The 20,732-nt window shown below is 40.1% G+C and overlaps 1 protein-coding gene across 2 annotated transcripts; it reads right to left on the bottom strand.

The window, feature by feature from the left end:
* Window positions 1-8,785: 8,785 nt before the first annotated feature.
* On the bottom strand, window positions 8,786-16,242 carry LG02H4orf36 (linkage group 02 C4orf36 homolog). Of its 2 annotated transcripts, none has more exons than XM_019731373.2 (4): window positions 15,891-16,242; window positions 15,052-15,180; window positions 12,282-12,436; window positions 8,786-12,051 (listed from the first exon to the last, which is right to left on the bottom strand). In XM_019731373.2, the coding sequence occupies exons 2-4, from the start codon at window positions 15,114-15,116 to the stop codon at window positions 11,918-11,920; spliced, it is 354 nt and encodes a 117-aa protein (XP_019586932.1). In that variant the 5' UTR covers window positions 15,117-15,180; window positions 15,891-16,242; the 3' UTR covers window positions 8,786-11,917. The 2 variants fall into 2 exon arrangements, with proteins under 2 accessions (XP_019586932.1, XP_019586934.1); XM_019731375.2 differs by lacking the exon at window positions 15,891-16,242 and adding an exon at window positions 15,654-15,785.
* Between the last annotated feature and the right edge of the window lie 4,490 nt (window positions 16,243-20,732).

Below are 20,732 nucleotides of genomic sequence, written 5' to 3'. Positions count from 1 at the left end.
AATCTTCTCATCCCTTCTAAGAGGTAAGTACTAGCATTCTCCACTTCACAGATAAAGAAGCAAAGGCCTAGTGGGGCTATGTGATTTGTCCAAGGTTATTAAGCAAGTAAATTGTAACTTTAGGATTTAAATTCCAATGTAATTTTCAGCCTTTCCCCATTTCCCTGGAGCTCACTGAAGTAGAAGCAATGGAAAGTAGTCTATATAGCACAATCGTGCTGAAAAGACTGGCAACCAGGTAGATGTAGCTCAGGGATAAAACACTATTTGGCATAAAGATGGAGAAATAAACCAACTAGTCCCTTATCTCTAACTTTATCTCGTATGCTCATAAACTTAAAAGACACCTGAATATGTTCCACATATGTGCACCTTAATTTTGAGACACAGTTCTACAGGATTTATTCCATGTATTTCCATGTATTTCTGTTCTATGCCAATAAAATTAGGGGGTGACAGATAGTCTTCAGGAAAACCAACTTGAAAGCCTGTGCTCTTCACTCTGCTCTTCAGTCAGAATATAAAGGATGAAAGAAAAGCACCGAAAGGAAAGGTAATTAAACCTGGCTATAGAATTGTTCTCCAACTCGGAAAATTATCACAAGGGGAAACTTCTAAAAGTTTGAAGGACATAAAAAAAACTCTATACGTGCCGAAAGAGTTTAGGTAAACTCATAAGACATCGATCCAAAACAAGTTTAAAGGAAATTGGTTGTCAGACAAACACAAGGTAAAAAATCTAATTCCATATTTTTTTTTAAAAATCAAACCTCAAAAAAATAAAAACACTATTATGTCACAGAAAAAAAAAAGAGCCTAATAATTGAAAAGGAAATTCACAAAACAGTTAACAGGCATTGGGAAACAACATCAACTAATAATTTTTAAAGTGCATTAACATAAAATAGTATGTGTTGCCTATCAGTAAGAAAAAAGCAATATTAAAGTGACTATCTTGATGGTAAGAGTTGAGTAAAAGAGACATTCTCATATACTGCAAGTGAGACTGAAAATTCACAGAACCCTTCTGGAAAAGTCTGGCAATATGTACTAATAACCTTTGTCACGATAAACCTAAGAAGCTGTTTTAATAAATAGGCTGCAATACTAGCAAAAAATGTGTTATTTATTTGGGGCAGATGTTCCTATTTATCAAGGCATTGTTATTTATAAATGCATTCTTATTTATAATAGCATTATTATGTACAAAAGCAGAAAACTGGGATTCACTTAAATGTTCAAAGTGAGACTACTTTAAGTAAATTATAGTACAACCATACAATGAAACATTATGGAGCTATTTAAAAAGCAAACATTTTAACTAAGAGAAACATTGATGTTAGAAGGTTAAGCAAAAATAAAATCCATATCAAAGGGTATAGATACAATGCGGCCAGCCTTGTTAAAATAATAAGCACAGGAAGAGACTAAATGGAAAGACTAAAATTTTCATAGTGATCGCTCCTCTTTGTAGGACTATGGATGATTTTTAAATTCTTTATGTATTTTGTACTATCTAGTACCTTTGAAATGGCTTTGAGTTACTATTACTATAACCTACTATTTTTATTATAATTACAGAATAATGTAATTTATACTATTTTTATAAGGAAAAGGAGTAAAGATAGAGGAAGTGGTGGTTATTTCAAGAAGCTCCCCAAAAGGTGGTAACAACCTGATGACAACTCCATGAAAAGCCAGACTGTTGAGACGGCTCAGTCATTGTCTTTGTTCCCAGGTTTTTATAAGGGAGCCTAATAAATGCCAGAGCTTCCAGGTAAAAGACACCTGCAGAAAATGGAATGCAAGGGTGTGAGAAGCACTTGAGAGCCAAGTCAGGACCTAGAGAAGGGTTCACAAAGTGTTCAGCCTGAAACAGTACCTGCTCCATCCACAGGATAAAATGAAGGGGAAATGAAGCACCTTGTCAACAAAACTAACTAGAAAGACCTGTTTAGCCTGCACTGGTGCTATGCTATATAATGTATCTGTGGTTCTTTTCCCAACAAACTTTTCTGGCCTCAGCTCATCAGATCAGATGTTATTAAGATTATAACCATAAATGTGCATACCCTGTTTCCATCCTGGAATTATGAGAAGAAAATCCACAAGTTGGAATAAATGAGATTAACAGGATTGGTCAGCCATGAGAGCAAATTATTGATACTGATTTTTCTATAATAACAGAAACAACAACTACCATCCGATGAGTTCTTCCTGTGATAGGTCCCTTGCGTGTGAAGGGTAGTAGAATATGTCACTTTAGCATGAGGATTATTTTGAATGGAAGACAGTTGAGAAGAAGCAGATACAAGAATAGCTCTCTGCCCTCCTCCTATTAGCTTAAGCCAAGACATAAATTTATAAAGATGTCTCCTCTCCCCTCTCTACCAGGAAGGACGGAACTTAATCACTGAAAACATGTCTAGACCTTTATCAGACCAGAGGAATCTACGTTACCTGACTTACTTGCCCTTATCTACCACTAGTTTCCCCATAAATTGTCTTCCCACAATTTGCCACCCCTAAAAGTTCAAGGTCCTTTTCCTTTGTCTTGTCACTTATCTAAGAATCTATTGTCCTTTTGTTAAGATGCTATATGAACCCAAGTTCAAACCGCCTCTTTGAGTTACTCATCTCCGAGGGCTCCCGTGTGTGTGCAATGCACATGTTAATAAACTTCTGTTTGTTCTTCTCGCATTAATCTGTCCTTTAGTCTAATTTACAGGGTGCCAGGGCTCCAGGTGGAGAACCCAAGATGGGTAGAGGAAAAAGATTTATTTTCCTCCCGTATATGTATCTCATTTAATCCTCTCAACAACTCTATTAGGCAGGTACCACCATTGCCCTCATTTACCCATGAGTGAAAAGAGGTTTATAAAGGTTAAACAGCTTAACATGGGCTAATCTACTAAATAACAAGGCAAGATGACAGGAGTTGACTCCAGAGTCTATACTGTATATGAAAAATAATGAAATTTTAAAAGTTCATGAGTTTCACTCATGAATAATAATAAATAATATTATTCATGCTACTCAAACTAAATATCACATCCTGGTCACTACTATTCATCAACTTAAAACTTTAATTCATATGCCATAATGGGTGCTGAAATATAGGTGCATGGCAAATATGCATTAACTGATATTAGGAAAGAATAACATCCACGCTGAAAAGGGTAATATCCTAATTTACATGTCTGAATCACTCCTTTATTTTAAAGTAATTACCTGATTCAAACATTCAGGATCTTAAACACGAACAGTATTTCTTAGCATTCACTGTAGGTTGTAAGCCACTTTATAATGGCTTCCCTAAAATAAACGTGCGTGAGCAAAACAGATCCTTGACCATGTCAACCAACTACGAAGAATGAGTAGAACCAAGGCAAGTCAGACATTTTACAGTAATGATGAAAATGGCCGTTTATCTCTTCCTTATATACTTTCATCGGAGGTTAAGCCCTAAAGCCGTGGCTAGAAAGGGCCAGAAGCATTTTTTCACCTTTCTCAGTTGCTAAGCCAGGAGGACGGGCACCTAGTTCCCTAGCCAAAATTAATCAAAATAAAGGGTGCTGCTGAGATCAAGCATTTCACAGGAAGATCAACCCCAAGCATCTGGTACAAACTTAGAGCTTTTTTATCTTACCCATAGCTACTATTCCTGAGCTATTAGAAGTACTCAATGAATACTGGGTATTGTGTTGGTTATTGATGCTGCAGAGTGATGAGTTCCCTGGAGTGGGGACTCAAACCCTGAGCCAAGAAGGTTCTTGGCTTCCTGTAGGAAAGAATCCAAATGAGAGCCGATATAGAGTTTAAAGTGAAAGTAGGTTTATTTAGCAGAGAGTAAGGAAGAAAAGAAAGGCCACCTCACAGAGTGGTGGTCTCTAATCGCTAGTGGAAGAGAGACTCTTTCTAACCCCCAGGCTAGGGTTTACATGTGTTTTTGTTTTGTTTTTTTATTAAAACTTATTGGGGTGACAGTGGTCAACAGAACTACATAGGTTTCAAGTGTACAATTCTGCAATACATCATCTGTATGTTGCATTATGTCTTCATCACCAGAGTCGGTTCTCCTTCCATCACCATATATTTGACCCCCTTTACCCTCTTCTACCATCCCCCCTCCCTGCTAATATCCAAAATATATAAGGAACTCATACAACTCAACAACAAAAAGACAAACAATACAATTAAGAAATGGGCAGAGGACATGAACAGAAATTTTTCCCAACAAGACATACAAACAGACAACAGATACATGAAAAAATGTTCAACTTCACTAATAGCTCTGCATGTTAGGGAAATGCAAACCCAAACCACAATGAGCTATCACCTCACACCTGTTAGAATGGCTATCATCAAGAAGATAAATACATATGTGTGTGTTTTGTTTCCATGGAAAGTTTGATGGTATAGGGGAAAGAGAAAAGAAGAACAGTGGTAAGTTTATCTTTAGCTTCTGTAAGATGCAAGAAGAATAGGGGCAGGTTTATCTTTAACTTTTGTAAGGCACAACCTGTGACTTGTTTGTAGTAGGCTTAACTACAGGAATGGCCATAATGGGATCTCTTTGCTCGGGAGCCTTTGGATGGTCTGTGCTGTGTGATTGATTGTCTGCCTGAGTGCTGTGTCTGGCAGCACATAGGCCTAGCAGGCTTGGAATCCAACCTCCCAGTTCCTTCTTTTGTAGAAACAGTCCTCATGTCTCTTCCCTATATTATTGTGAATAACATGTGTTGCATCTAACCCAGAAAAATAACAATGTCAGTATCAAAAATAAGTAAATAAATTCTCCCTTTTTCCTGCTTCCGATTCTCTGATTTGTTTTTCAAAGCCTTTTGTTAGTAAAACTTAGAAATTTCTTTCAAATATTAAAACACTAATGAGGAAAAACAAAAAACATACATAGGGTGAGAGACCACCGTTAAGAAATAACTCTCCTGCAGGTGTCCAGTTAGCTCAGTTGGTTAGAGCGCGGTGCTCTTAACAACAAAGTTGCCGGTTTGATCCCGACATGGGCCACTGTGAGCTGTGCCCTCCACAACTAGATTGAAACAACTGCTTGACTTGGAGCTGATGGATCCTGAAAAACACACTTAACAAAATAAATAAAAGTTTAAGAAAAAAAAAAAAAAGAAAGAACCCTCATCTTATCTCGAAGGAAATTATGTCAGCTATTTTCACTACTTATGTCATTTCAATATTGTTAAACTGCAGTGCTAGAATTCTGACAGTCACTCTCCTGGGAACACCTGAGCTTTGGTGCAACAGATCTCCTGGGAAAGGAGATGGTGCAGGTAATACAGCCCAGGAAGTGTGCGGTCATTTGTTGGGTTAAGGTTGTGCTTTCTCTTTACCTAGTCTACATACTTGATGAGAGCAGGAGACTGAATTCCAACAGGACATACCCCTATGGTGAGCAATCTCTAAAACAATGAGAGAGGGAGTCTGCCTCTGGCACTTGAAAGAAATTGCTTTGATGTAAGATTTGATTTGATGTAAGAAAAAATGGTTCCTGCAGTTGAAGTCCATGAAAGAGATTATACCTACATTTCAATGCTGTGATTGAAACTAAAAGAAGCAGATGAATGGAAAGTAAGAGCCTATTAGAAAATTCCAAAAGAAAGCCTGAGACTCTCAGTACATGGGCAAATTTTTCCTTCTTTAGGGATCAATTAAAACTAATGAATTATGACCATTATTACAAATAAAGTAAGCCAAAGTCACTAGTTCTTTTCATAGGTTATATCTATTCTGAGGAACCATGAAAACATCTCTAAACTTCCCTGTCAATACCTTTATTGTCTTGTTCCTATCCCTTTGTTTTCTAAATGAAGCAAAAGAAAATTGCAAACAGATTGCCCCTTGGGCTCTGTAATGGTGGGCTGATGGCTCAGTGAAGGCTGAATGGCTTCAGGAACCCCTCTCTGCCTGCCCCCCACCCCCCCACCCCCGCCAAAAACAAGGGAGGAATTGCCAGCTCTGTGACCCAAGACCATCTGCAAGACTAAAGAGCCCAACCTTTTCATTGTATGCATCTATTCTGTTCTCCTTCCATCACAGTATATCAGTTATGTTAGGGTTGATACCAAATTGCTTAGCTATTGACTGCAAGGTCCAGACTAAAGACAAGGACTGTGTATCACCCTGAAATCCTAAACTTGGGCCTGATACAGTAACTAGATACAATTTTGAGGAATCCATGAGTGTGTTTATACATACGGAAAGAAGGGTGCAAGTGAATGTGAGTAGCCAAAAGGGTACTGGAGACATCTGTTAATTGCTACTTAGCATTCATTCTCCTCCTGTCATGGTAAAAATAGTCTGCATTTCTTTTGGGGAAATACTTCATCTCATGATACTCAGCCATGCAGTCTGACACAACCTTCTGTTTCAGCGATGAGTCCTGAGTAGCTTAAATCGATCAGTTAAATCAGGGTTTCTCAGCCTTGGCACTATTGACCTTAGGGGCTGAAAAACTCTTTGTTGTGGGGGGCTGTCCTGTGTATTGTAGGATATTTCGCAGCATCCCTGGACTCTCCCCACTGGGTGCCTTTATGATCTCCCACAGTTAGGATAACCAAAATTGTTTTCAGGTGTCGCCAGATGTCCCCTGAGCAGGAAGGGGCGGCAAAACCACCCCTTATAAAGAACCACTGAGCTAAACTCACCCCTCATTTTACTAGTCAGGGTTCTTTTTATTTAATATTCTTTTTGTTTATTTTTGTCCAGTTTTATTGACATACATCACCGTAGTAGTTTAAGGTATACAGTATAATGGTTTGATTTACAGATACTGTGAAGTGATTATAAGAGGTTTAGCTAACATCTATCTTCTCGTATAGATACAATAGAAGGGAAAAATTTTTCTCGTTATGAGAACAAGGAGGATTTACTCTCTTAACAACTTCCCTATATATCATATAGTAGTGTTAGCTAAAGCCATCGTGTTGTACATACATTCCTAGTACTTACTGATCCTATAACTGAAAGTTTATACCTTTAGACAAGCTTCTTCCAATTAGTCATGGTTCTTGATTTCAAAAACACTCTTAAGAGTTATACCTTATGTAGTACTTATTATATACCAGGAATTGCTTGAATAATCCTCAACAGCTCCATGAGGTAGTTAGTGCATTAGTCACGGTAAAGATGAGATTTATGTAACAAAGAGATCCCAAAATGCAGTGGCTCAGAGAACAAAGACAGTTCTCTCGCATTCAACAGTCTTGATGTGAGTACTCCAGGTTGGGGGAAATCCACACAGTTACTCAAGGACCCAGGCCCCTTCCAAGGTGTTGTTCTACCATCAGTGTCTACATCATCACTGTATACATAGCCAAGCCGGGTGACCACCACGTCAGGGCTCCACCCACCAAGAATGACAAAAGGTAATGGAAGAGGTATACACAATGCCTTTTAAGGTTCATATTTGAAAGTGGTGGACATCACTACCATACATTCTATTGGCAAAAACTTAGCCAGACTTAATTATAAGTCAAGTAGCAAATGTGGCCTAGCTGCACAGTCATGCAGCTTAGTTACAACACTACTACAGGCTGAATGTTTGTGTCCCCACAAAATTCATGTTGAAGCCCTAATGTCCACTGTGATGGTATTTGGAGGTGCGGCTGTTGGGAGGTATTTGGGTCATGAGGGTAGAACCCTTGTGAGTGGGATCAGTGCCCATATAAGAAGAGAAACAGGAGAGGTGATATCTCTCTGCCGTGGGAGGAAACACCAAGAAGGCAACCATCTATAAACCAGGAAGTGGACACTCACCAAGAATGTGACGGTGCTGGCACCCTGCTCTGGACTTTCAGCCTCCAGAATTGTGAAAAATGTTTATTGTGTAAGCCACCCAGTCTTCATATTCTTTTGTAGCAGCATAAACTAAGCCAAACAGCATAGCGATGAAAGAAGGGGGAAAGAATTTTGGTAGAAAACCAGCAGTCTCCACATGTTACCACATTACAGATGAGGAAGGCAAGGCACAGAGCTGAAGTAACTGGCCCAAGTTTACAAGGCTGGCAAGTGGGACTGGAAGGCAAGCAGTCCAAATGGAGAGCATATGCTCTTCAACACCACTTTTCAAATGTTTGAGCAATAACCGAAAATAAGAAGAACATTTTCCTCCGCAATCTAGCACATGTTTGTATCTTTATATGTACATATGTTTCATAAAACAATCACTACCTTTACAATAGTCAATGAACTCTAATATTTGTATTCTATACTATTTCATTTTTTAAATGTAGGTCATACCCACTAAATTGATTTCATAGCCCTTCAGTGTATTGTGATTGACTGTATGAAAAGAGTGCACTACACTCAATTCTAGTAGGAGAAATGGAAGTCATTGGAAAGCTAGTGGAGAGCTCACAGTATGAACTCTATGAATAAGAAAGCTAGAGAATTAGGTTCAGAAAACAGGTAGGCCCAGGGGTTCCAGGAAACCCAGCTAAAATCTTGTCATGGGAAGGGTCTGTTAAGATGCACCTGACACCACTGTTGATGTTACTTCCGCCCCTGCCACTGGGCCTTGGATGCCAAGGCCATTATCACTGGAATTAATTCCAAACCAGTTTGGCTTGTGTGTGTCTCTCTCTCTCCAATGTCCCAGGAGGAGGAATCCAGTTGGCATACTTTGGCCACATGCTTGTGCCCAGGCTTTTAGTACCAGGCAGAGCAAAAATCTGGCTTCTCAACTCACAAAACCACAGAAAAAAGGTTAGATTCTGGGAAGCCCAAAAATGAATGAATAAACAAACAAAAAGGCAAATGTCCAATATGCTCATTTACTACTGGAAGAAGCATTCATTGGTACAGCCACTTGAGCAAGTAATTGGCATTATTTTGCAGAACTGAAATATATATCCTATGACATAGAAATTCCTCTTCTAGGCCTTGAGTCTGAATCGAAATTCCCACACAATGTGCATAATGAGACTTGTTTAAGTATGTTTACTGAAACATTGTCTGTAATAATGAAAACTGGAAACCACCTAAAGATTTATCATTTTAAAAATGAACAGGGACAGTCCATTGTTCTTCTTTAGATCCCAGCACCAAGCAGTGCTGACAGATGATCAGAACCAAATAAATTCTTGTTGAAATGCACTGTAACTGAATAAACTGCCAACCAGAAGGGATCCAATGCGTGATGTGCAGGGCTAGAACCACGTGTCCAGGGGACCTTTAGAAGAAAACATCATGTAGTGCAAAGAATGTGAGCTTGAGATTAGGAAAAAGCTTGGTTTGATACCAAGTTCTGCTTGTTCAACCTAAAGCAAGTGGCTTAGCCCATGAGCCTCAGTTTCCTTGTCTATAAATGAGACGATTCACAGGATAAGGGATGCCAGGTGAGCAGTGCAGGGCTTCCCAACCATTGTGGCACAATGCAGGGCTGCGCATGAGTGATGGGTGTGCCAAGGAGGTACTCCCTCAGCCCTTGGGTTGATCAGAGCCCCTGGGCCATTCACCTCTGGCCTTAAGCATCCTCATTCATCTTTGACTCCAGTATGTCATATGAATGTACGAACAGTATAATTTTCTATATGTGCCACGACCTGAAAGATGTGGGGAAGCACTAGCGCAGTGCAGTCCCTGGCACATAGGATTCAGTAAATGTTAGTTCCCACTACTCACTGATGGAATGTGGGGCTCTCTCAGGATTTTCTTACCTACCAGGGCTGTAGGGGATCGAAAATGATGTGGGCCTTGCCAGATCTCCTGAGAGCAGCTATCCTAAAAATTATCAAGGACTTAAAAATGGCCTCCATAGGTTCTTCACACAGAAGACCACCCAGAGTAGGAACTGAACAAATATACAGAACAAAAGTCAAGGAGTCTAGAGTGAGTCAGATGAGGGAAAGAAAAGAGATGTCCTTCCATCTTGCCTCCTGAACTTCACCTTAACTCAGGGTATCTTTTTCCCTATTCTGTCTCATCTTTTTTCTCTTTATGTGTCTCGTATGTCATCACACATAAAGGTGTTGTGAAGGAACACTTCTCTAGTGCAGAGGTTTCCTTCCATGTGAAGAGTATCCCAACAGCATTACCTGGCCTCTTTCTGTCCCCTTGTTCAGTCCACCCCAAGGGAAGTGGAGCTGACTGTCAGGAAGGAGAAAGGAAGCACATGTGTCCCAACTCTTTCTTCCTTTCTTCCCCTTGGGAGCTGATATCCTACAAAAACAATCTGTTCTTAAATCGGGACACAAAACACTTACTGGAAATTACCCTGCTGCCCAGAAGGCCTTCTGTGGCCCAGGGTGACCAGTAATTAGGTGGGGAATTTCAGAATAGGGCGTACTTGCTCCATACCAACCATATTCTCCAATATCAGCTTTTGCAATAGGACATACAGGCAGTCAGGCCAAAGGTGGACCAAGCAGGTGGCTTAACAACATGGGTTTTGGAAAAAGGTTGGACTTTGAATTCACAGGAATCTAACATTATTGCTATTAGTAAGTCTTAATTTCTTAAAAATCAGATTTACATTAAGACAGCAGTAGAAAGAAAACCAGGTTTCAGTTAACAGGTCTGGGCTCTAGTCCTCTCCCCTCCTTTCCCTGATTCTTTGTATATCCTTGAGAAAATTTCTTAATTTCAATGGAACTCAGTTTGTTTTTCTCTTTTAAAAAATTATCAGTTGTAGAAGTATTTTAAAGGGTAAAATAAATATTTGTTTTTAAAAACAGTAGTTCTGTGTACCCCTGCCACTCATTTTAACCTCCACAGAGGCAACTAATTTCACCCATTTTGTTATTTACCTCCATGTCTCCAAATTACACTTTGGTATTGCTAGTTCTTGGTTTTTCCTTTTCGGGCATCTTCTACTGACTTCCCAGTATAGAAGATAGTATTTTGTTTCTATTCTTTCCTCCACTTTCACCATGCATACATACTATTCCCATGTATACTTTCTATTATGGACTTTTAACCATATGAAATTTTCAATCAATAATCAGTAATGGGTATTGAGTGCCTACATGAGTTAAGCACTTGGCTAGACCGTAGAGTGCAAACGTAAGAAAGAAACCAGGCAGCCAGGTCTAAAGTCTGTACTCTTAAACATTATGCCACAATGTGTTTCATAATGACGGTTAAAATACCAGAAGACCCAAAAACGTCTACTGAATCATCTAATAAACACTAAATTGTGCTTAAATAGAACTTTCATATCTAACTGTGCTTTACTGAATTCAAATTCTAGGAAAATTGGTTCACGCAAATTCAATACTTTCCAGTTAACCAATACCCCATACTCTAGCCACTCTGTACGAATAAGTTTTCCTCATAATAAGTTATTTGTATTTTCATGTCACTTTCACTATCTGGTTGTTCTACATGCTCTAAGGGCATCCCAGAGAGACAATATGAAATTAGGCGGGAAGAAAAAGACAATTTTTTAGGAGAACAAAACCTAAATAAGCTACCTGCTACTTTAAAGTACCACATGAGAATAATAATATTTTATTGAAAATTGGGAACTGTAGAATTACTAAAAAGAAATCTACAATTTTTCTTAAGCAAACAAAAATTTTCACCATTTATCATTTTTAAAGGAATTTCTCTCTCTCTCCTTTTTGGTGCCTGCTCCAGATCATAGATGCAAAAAAATAATGTCTCTAACAAGGCATTTCCTCTTCCCTTAGTACAACTTTTCAATAATCCAAATGAATAGCACAAATGACTCAATTCCAGATGTATTTTTCATCTATTTACCATGCTGTTGCTTGTGATACAATGGAACAAGTATGTGGCAGGGACCCAGAAGATCTGTCAGATTAGCTCATCAACCAGTGGGCATGCATATATCTGCACCAGATTTCACATAGTGAAAGGTCACAGCCTTTCATGCCCTTCAGACGCGGAACGCCAGAGTACAGATTCGATTAAGAGGTGACTGTCACTTAGGTGGAAGAGGTCTTCTCAAACCAACTTGCCTTTCCCTGAGGGAAAACTGAATTTCCTTAGCTGCATCTTCCTGACATTTCAGGTTATTCAGGCGCTTCATTTCATACTCTCTTTCAAATTTGAGGGCTAAAAAATAAAATACATGAAGCAATCCAATATTTTTTCACAAGGCATAATTTAGTCAAAACTGAATATTTATAACAGTAAAATTCACATTCTTGAATACTAAAAAAAGAAGACAGGACTACACATATGGGGGTATGGGTGTGAATGAGCATATTTAAACATTTGTCTGATAGTAAGCAAAATAACAAACAAAATTTGCAATTTATTAAAATAGTTCTTATGAAACTTACATTCTGCAGAAGGGAGCAGACCATCCTTATTGGTTTTATGTATTTTGAGGGGTACAGGACTACCAAATGCTATTTCTTCCAAGAAAGGCAACTTGATTTTGGCTAGGTTCGTGCACCAGACCTTTGTAAGTAGTGCAAGATCCCAAGGTTCCTGTCTGGGGCAAAAATTCATTAATTCATTCAACAAATATTTATTAAGCATCTACTATGGGATTCAGAAGACATCTTATTAATTCTTAGTTCCATTTTCCAGTATACATTTTGATTTACAGGGAGGTATTCAGGATTTTCCACAGTTGCAAATCTAGCCAGCAGGAGCCATATACGAACTAATGTAAATACATATTGAAAAATTACCACACATTTTAACGACATGAACGTTTGTTCACAACATAGCCTCCCTGGAGTCAATCCAATCATCTCATGTCTTTTAAGAGGATGTAGTTAAGAACTGTAAGCTGCAAGTCTTTTATGGCTGATCAAAAATATGGTCACATTAGGGAAAGAACAAATCATGCATTGAGCAGGGTGCTTGGTATACACTAAGGCTTTGAGTATGTGATCTTACTTTAATCCTTACAACTACGATGCAGGTAGACAAGGAAACTGAGGCTCAGAAGTTAAATGAACTTTAAATGAAGAGTTTTATGCATCCTAATTAGGAAATTTAAAATATCACCTATATGTTTCTCATGTACAGCCAATGTGAGTTCATATGCATGAGGAAAGGGGAAAGACCTGCTTTGGTATGAGAAAGGGAACTGAGGGTATTACACACACGCCACCCTTTTGTTTTCCACCTCCAGCTCCCTTGCTACTTTATCATCTAATTTATGGAGTGATTTGAAGTTTACAGTTATCATAGATGTACTTGAATAAGTTCACTAAGATGTATTTATAAGAATGCTCACTGAAGCATTGTCAAAAAAAAAACAAAGAAGGAGCTTTAATGGTTATCAAGAAGAGCCCAGTTATACAAACTATGGCACATACATGTAAGGAAAGAATAAGGTTTATCCTTACGTTAATCTGGGGAGATGAACAATAAAACAGCTAATATGTATCTAGCACTTACTACATGCTAGGCATTGTTTAAATCAGCTTATGTGTACAAGCTCATTTAATTGCCACAGTAACTCTATTAGGTAGGCAGGTGCTATTATCATCCTCATTGTACAGATTAGGAAATAAGGACAGAAAACAACCTGCCCAGGGTCACAAGGCTGTTGGTTGTGGGTTGGAATCTGAACCCAGAAAGTCAGACTTTAGAATCTGTGCTCTTAATCATTAGGCTTTACAAGATACAGTGCGGTAGGGAGCAAAGTTCAATATAACCCCATGTGTAAAAACGCGTGTGTGTATCTTGTATAACAGACAGAGAAATATAAAACATTTTACCTCTGAGTGGGACTGGGGTGCGGGTGAGAATAGGGTATGAGAAATGGCATTTTTTATTTTCCCTTCAAATGCTTCTATACTGTTTGTATGTTCTTAGTGTATTTTTAAAATAATCTTCTAAAAACACTTAAAAAAAAAAAAAAAGCCCAAGGTGAGGAGCTGGCTTAGCAAATGAACGCCAAAGAGTGCTACCACCATTCTGTTCCTCTTAATTTTGCTGCTCTTATAAATAGTATGATATCAAATACTTTCCTGTGAGAATGATAGAGAAGGCATTCGTTTCACAGAGATTATTTATAATATAAAATTCTGCAAACCCAAACCGCAGAATCAGTGCTTTAAATCATTCTCCAGACATAAGAATATCTTCATTATAAAAGATAGGTTTATAATAATATTGACTATAATTGTACTTGCCTATAGTTCAAGGTCTAAACACATACTGAACTGACAAAACTAAATAAAATGCAATAGTGATTTTTCTCTGATTTTCCTATAGCTCTCTGGTTTTACCAGCCCTTCTCAGAATATTGTTCGAAAGAAAAATTAAATTGACCCATAATGGTAAATATGTCATAGACTGTGGCAGAGAGGTTAAAAAAAAAAAGTCTAAAAATTAGAAACAAATAAACATAAAACAAGATAGCATGATACTACAGAGTGAAACTACCGTGTAGTAGCATTAGCAACCCATGTTCATTATGGGTTTACGATATGTCAGGCAACGTGCAAGAACTTTACATCCACTATTTCATTTGTATTCCACACCATATAGTAGATAGGTATTGATATGTCCATTTCACAGATGTGGAGGCCTACTCACAGAAAAGTTAAATAATTTACTCAGGGCTGATTGGGTCGCCAGGGGCAGAGCCAGACTTTGAGCCCAGGTCTTCTTGATTGCATAGCTCATTGTTGTCAAAGTGTACAGGATGCAAAACCAACCCTTTGAACCAGCTAATTAAGGATTCTTGTTAAGGTGTACCTGACACCAAGGCATTTGTAGATAAACGTGCACTATCTACAGAGGTATTTTAAGGTAGTGGGCAATAGTAGAAAATGTTGCTTTAGAATACAGAGACTCTAACCCTGCTCCATGACTGTGTCTTTGGTCAAACCATTTTTCTGAGCCATTTTTCTGAACCTCAGTTTTGTCATTTCAAAGTGTTGTTTTGTTGTAAAAACCAAGTAAGGGAATTAAATTCCTATAAAAGCAGTTGCAAAAACAACAACAAAACAACAGTATCCAGACATCTGAATATGTCTCATACAGTCTAGTATCTCATGGGGAGCATAAGAGTGTCCAATACTTTTATTTTAGCAAGGCCACTCCCCACCCCAAGTCTATGCTTACCATAATAAAAATACTTACACTTCATAACAACTGCCCCGCAGAATGGTTTTCACTGTGTTCTTTCTTGGCAAGCCATAAGCCATGGTGAATTATTACAGCCCAGCCTCCCAACACTGGTGCCTGATGATGGGATACTCTGTTCGCTGCCTGAAATGATTGCAACACACCTAAGTAATGGTTTTCCCTTGAATATTTTTAAATGTTCACATAATAAAAAGAGTCAGAAAAAGGCATTTCTGAATGTCAGAACGTCCCTAATAAATGTTCATTGAAGCTGAACTCCTAATGTAGAACTGTGTTTTTTCTCTTTTATTTTCCAGGAACTCATTTTATCACTTCTTGCCCTGAAAGGAGAAAATGCCAGGTTAACAGCATCGATTTTCCGTCATGGTATTTTGTCATTGCCTGAGCCTGCCAAACCTGCTCAAACACCGCATCACCAAAATGCCTCAGACTGTGGCAATGTTAAGAGATATAAATGCTTGCGCAGGGCACAGGGAATCCCTTCCCCCGCCCTAGCCCTTTAAGAAATGCAAACTTACCCAGATATTTCCTCTTTCAAAAAATCTGAACTGATAAAGTGTCCAATTCTAAGCACCCCTCCCACTTCTCCCACTCACACGTTTTATAGTAGGTGAGTCTGCCTCCCACCCCCATGGGCAATTCCTTGTGCGAAACCGCTGGGGACAGCGGATGGAGCCCTCAAGGCGTCGCAGGACCCCAGGCGAAGGGGCAGGTACTCCTCCCCGGGCGCCTTCCCACGCCCGCGCCCGGCTCCTCCTTCCCACCTGCGGGCGCGCCCTCTCCGCGGGGGCCTCAGGGTCAGGTCCCCAGAAGGGGTGCCGGCCGCCACTTACCGGCGTCTGGGGGTCCCCAAGGGAAGTGGTCCCTCCGGACCGACAGCAGAGGGCGCGCCCCATTAGGTGCACATGGCCGCGCACAGCTTGCGGGCCCGCGCTGCGGGCACACGCCTCTTTTCTACTCGGGTCGGAAACTGTGGGCGGCACCCAGGGCTGGAGCGCCCGGCATCACGTCGCGGCCTCAATAAAGGGCTTTGTGGTGTGGGCCCCGCCCACGAGGAGTCCGGAGCGCTGTGCCCCGGACACTAGTTCCGTGGGGTCCCCTCGGCGCGAGGGCCTCCGGGTTACACAGCCAAGGACCCGCACAAGCTGGACAAAGCCCACGAGGGAAAGTGGGCTCTGAGTCAGGCCTTTTCCTGAAAACGACACTTTTAAATATAAGGAGCTGGTGTTGAAGCTATTTGGAGACCTCGTTTGAGAGACCATATGGCGACCCCCCTTAAAGAAACGTGTTCTGTTCTGACGTGTTCACCGTGAGCAATTCTCGCTGGTGACGCTTGAGGAGCGTGTTCACACGCCCTAGTAAGTCACGGCAGTTTTAAACTCTAAAACTCGAAACCTGTATGTGATAAATTACGTGTTCGCGTTAAGAACAAGATGGGATCCTAAAACATGGCCTGATGGACCAGTTGCTGAAACCATTACACTGGTGATTCAGGATGGATTCACATTTTATGTTAAATGAAAATAGCTTACCTTTCCTTTTTGCGTGAAGGTTTTGGAGTCGGAACTGTTTTGGAATTCTAGTTCTACTTGCTTCTATAGCTATGCCAATTCTTCTATAAAACGAGTATAATCTTAATAATTGTCTTATCTCTTATAGAGTTGTTGTGAGGATTAAAGATCGTGTCTATTTTGCCACATAGTAAGTGCCTAATTATCTAATTCTGAGCCTAATAACTTTATGAGATAGGCAAGTGTTACTTATTATTCCTGTTGTAGAGAGGGAGAATAAACTGAGAGGTTAAAGGCCTACCCAGGGTCGCAAAACTAGTGAGTTGCAGGGCCAACTTTTGAAGGTAAAACACAGTACCCTTCTGCTCTGACAGCCACCTCTGATACTAGCTCCTGCCTAATTAGAATAGGCTCGTGGGGTTGACCCACCTTCAGAAGGTGCTTTTGTCCCTCCCAGAAACTAGAAGGTGAGGACTGGCTTGCTGTTTAACATTTCTAGTACCAGTGGAAAATAAGCAGCGAGGCGTAAAGGTAGGTGTTAGTATTTAATAGAATGGTGAAGTCATTCATGGATTGTGAAACCACTGTAGTAAATTTTGACCTGACTGGAGCAGTGTCATGCGGGGCGGGCTGCGGGGTCTTTTCTGGGGTCTCTAGTCCCGCTCCCCACATAAGAACGCAGGGTATGGTGAGTCCAAAAAGGAACTCTCATGGAGCCATAGATAGGGGAGTCATACAACTATAGTCTCACTGGCGACTGGGTTGGAGACACAAGAAGCAGGAGCCACATGATCTGCAACCTGCCGTCCACTTGTCTGCCAACCAACCAACCTCACTTGCTAGCTGCAATCCGCGGTGCGAACTGCAATTCGCTCTTGCTAGCTCAGCCACCATCTTCTTGCTAGCCCCCATTTGCTGCTAGCGTAGCCACAGCAGTTATATTAGTGGCCAATGGTTCACTGGTTACAGCTGACGACCAACTAGCCACAGCTGATGGCCATCCAATCACAGTTGATGGCCATTCACTAACCAAGTGAGCACCTTTCCACATGAGGCCGAGAGCCTGGAAACTGCACTCCTGGCTCTGTCCCCATAAGTAGAGTTAGAATTTTTTAAATGAATTAGCATGGAGTGGTGGGAAAATGAATACTCATCACACAAATGAGTATAGTTTTGTGGAACTTTCATTTCTGTTATACATATGCACTCATGCACATGCCTGTGTGTGTGTGTGCAGTTTTACAGTAAAATATAGTTCTTACAGTGGGTATAAAAAGTTTGAAAGTCACTGTCTAAGACCATTTCATTTTAGAGATGAAAAAACAGAGACTGAGTTGTTAACTGACAGGCCACCTTAGAGTTGAAGTGGTGCATGGATCCATGGCCTGTTCTCTTTTTATAAATGAAGAAATCAAGACCTAGGGAGAGGATGTAATGGGCCCAGGGCCACACTGAGAGAGATCAGACAGCCTGTGATTGCTCCATGTGGGAACTTCACCTTCTGCATATGTATATAGTTCCTGACAATTGTGTTTAGTTAGTTCGTGTGTGACTGACTCACTTTGAACAAATGTGGTGCAAGTTACAGAGTGTGACTTCTGAGACTAGGTCATAAAAGGTATGGGGGAAGGAGGCTTCCTTCTTGTAGTATTTCTTGGAAGAGGTTGGCTGCCATGTCGGGAGATAAGTCAAGACAGCTTATGGAAAAATGAACGTGCAAAGGAATCAAGGCTTGTAGCCAACAACTGGTGAGAAGCTGAGGCCTCTTGACACCAACCACGGGAGTGAGCCACCTTGTAAGCAAATCCTCCAAGGCTCAGTTAAACCTTCAGATGACTGCAGCCCCAGTGTCTTCACTGAAATTTCACAGGATACCCTGAACAAGACCACTTAGCTAAGCGCTGCAGGATTCCTGGCTCTCAGAGAGCTAAAGATAATAAATATCTATCGTTTTAAGCCACAAACCTTTGGGGTATTTGTTACAGAGTAGTAGCTAACTAGTAAGTGTCTTACTGTAGAAGGACTATTTTACGTAGAGGAAAATAGCCATGTTTTTATAATTTTGAGGTTAATAGTTTGATAAAAATGAACAGTAAAACATGTTTTACAGACATTTCTGGGAAGCAGCGTATTTTGCCAGATCTCATCTAGAACCGGTTAAGATCCTTAAAAATGTTCAACACAATAAATATATGGTAACCACACCTCTCCATGTATTTCAAAACAAAAATAACTCTAACTCCTATAAAAGGTAGAAGAGTATCCAGTAAAGGATGGTTTTCACCCTCATAATGATTATTTCAGTATTTTCCTTTGAAATACCAAGTTATTTCTAAACCTACCTACACAGCTCACTCATACTCTCTCTCCCCTTCCCCTCTTCCCCGCATCTCTCCCACCCTCTTCTTCTCTTTTGCCTCCCTCCTTCCCCTTCCCTTCCCTCCTTTTCTCTCTCTCTATTTTGATCCATGCTCTCTCTCTCCCCCTGCTTTTCTGGTGCCCTATGCACAGGAAAGCCTTCACTGATGTCATCAATTCCAGAAAGTTTTCATTTAAATTAGTTAAGGGAGTGTTGCTGCCACCTAGTGGTAAAACTAAAGTACAAGGAGGAATGCAAAAGAGACAAAAAACAATCATAACACAAACCTACCGGTTAACTTTTACTATGCTTTGGGCCCTGTTCAAGGTACTTCATATACATTGTCCATTTAATTATCACAACAATAGATGGTATTATTAAGTTAGTGATGTGATTTTTAGGGCTATTAGAAAAGAAAAACTGTGGCATCTCAAATGTGAATAACTTTCCCAGGGTCATAGGATTTGACCCACGACTATATGATTCTGATATTTTGTTCTCTCTACCACACTATACATTCTCCCAGGATTGGAATTAAGGCAAGGTTTTATAATATATACTTAAAAATATTTTTGCAACTGCTCATTGCAAAATGTTGAGTTAATTTCTCATCATATGTATAGATATTCATTCTACTTTCAAAGAATGTTTTATTTCTTTTAACTTAACAGGTAAATCACAGAGGCAGACAAAACTTTTTTCATGGCCACATCCAAAACTTCTCTAGTAATGACACCAACTCTAAGATAACGATAAAGCAATTCACCTGCAAAAACTTTAAAATCATCAAAACACAGCACCGAGAGTCCTAAATAGTCTCAATCCTTCCGTACTAGCACCTTCCTAATTCTGTCACATCTCTAGCCACTCCTTTGTTAGTGAACTGAACTGGGGTTCGGCTGCTTGGTAGATGTCAGCCAAAAGAACACCCCAAGATGATTTTGTTAGTAGGAATTTTATTGCAAGACAGCAAGCAAGGAGCACACTGGGGATGGTTCCCAAAGCAGTGCCTCTCGGAGCAGAAAGGACTGCAGGGCTTTCTAGGGCCAGCTGCTTCCATCGTAGCATGTTGAGGTATGTTTTGGGGTGAGCATGCACAGTGAGTGAACATGGCTATACATACATTGCATGTACAGATAATGGTGAATAAGTTCCGCTTTGGGAGATTTCAGTATTATTATGAGAGTATAATGAGAAAAGTTGCTGCTGAGGACACTGGAGGGGCCTTCAGGCAACTTCAACCGGTCTCAGGTGGTTTCAGGCAGTTTCCTAATCTTTACCTTCTGGCTCTGAAGAAAAACATCTCAGGCAAGAAAATGAGCATAATAAATATTTCAGTAATTATGTAGCCTTTCTCCAAGTGTTTAATTGAACCCTTGTGTACAACCTAGGTAGGCTATTCCTTCACTTGTTTCCTTCTTTCTTCCCCTCTTGAAATCTGTGTATGCCCAGGTGTGTACACCTTTCTCTATTCCTTCTGCACAGGTACTCTCAGTGGCTCTGCCCTCACTACTACAGCCATCACTTCTCTTTGGATGGCCCCCAACTCTGACTCTCTAGCCAGCCTTGCCTTCTTTCCTGAACTCATATCCTGCATTTCCATCAGCTTATGGGACTTCCTAGCTGACGATCCTGTTCAGATGAAAGTGTCAGCATATACATAAGCTAATTAATCACCTACTCCCTAAACCATCTCTTTGGTTTCTATTTCTGGGGATGGGACTTCCTGGTCCATTGAGGGAGACACCTTTACAAATGGAGATTTCTCTTACAAATGTAAATGTCTTTTACAAAGAGTTAACTTC

This window comes from Rhinolophus sinicus, linkage group LG02 (assembly GCF_036562045.2).
Source record: "Rhinolophus sinicus isolate RSC01 linkage group LG02, ASM3656204v1, whole genome shotgun sequence".
Classification (NCBI taxonomy): domain Eukaryota; kingdom Metazoa; phylum Chordata; class Mammalia; order Chiroptera; family Rhinolophidae; genus Rhinolophus; species Rhinolophus sinicus.
The sequence above is the reverse complement of the archived record's forward strand: the minus strand, read 5'-3'. Positions and strand labels throughout refer to the sequence as shown.

Bases quoted from the DNA above. Each gene is read 5' to 3' on its own strand.
- LG02H4orf36 (XM_019731373.2), bottom strand. From the start codon at position 15,116: ATGGCTTATGGCTTGCCAAGAAAGAACACAGTGAAAACCATTCTGCGG. The intron at 12,437-15,051 runs GTAAGTATTTTT...TTTTTGCCCCAG, and splicing joins CGGGGCAGTTGTTATGAAGT to ACAGGAACCTTGGGATCTTG. The intron at 12,052-12,281 runs GTAAGTTTCATA...TTTATTTTTTAG, and splicing joins TCTGCTCCCTTCTGCAGAAT to CCCTCAAATTTGAAAGAGAG.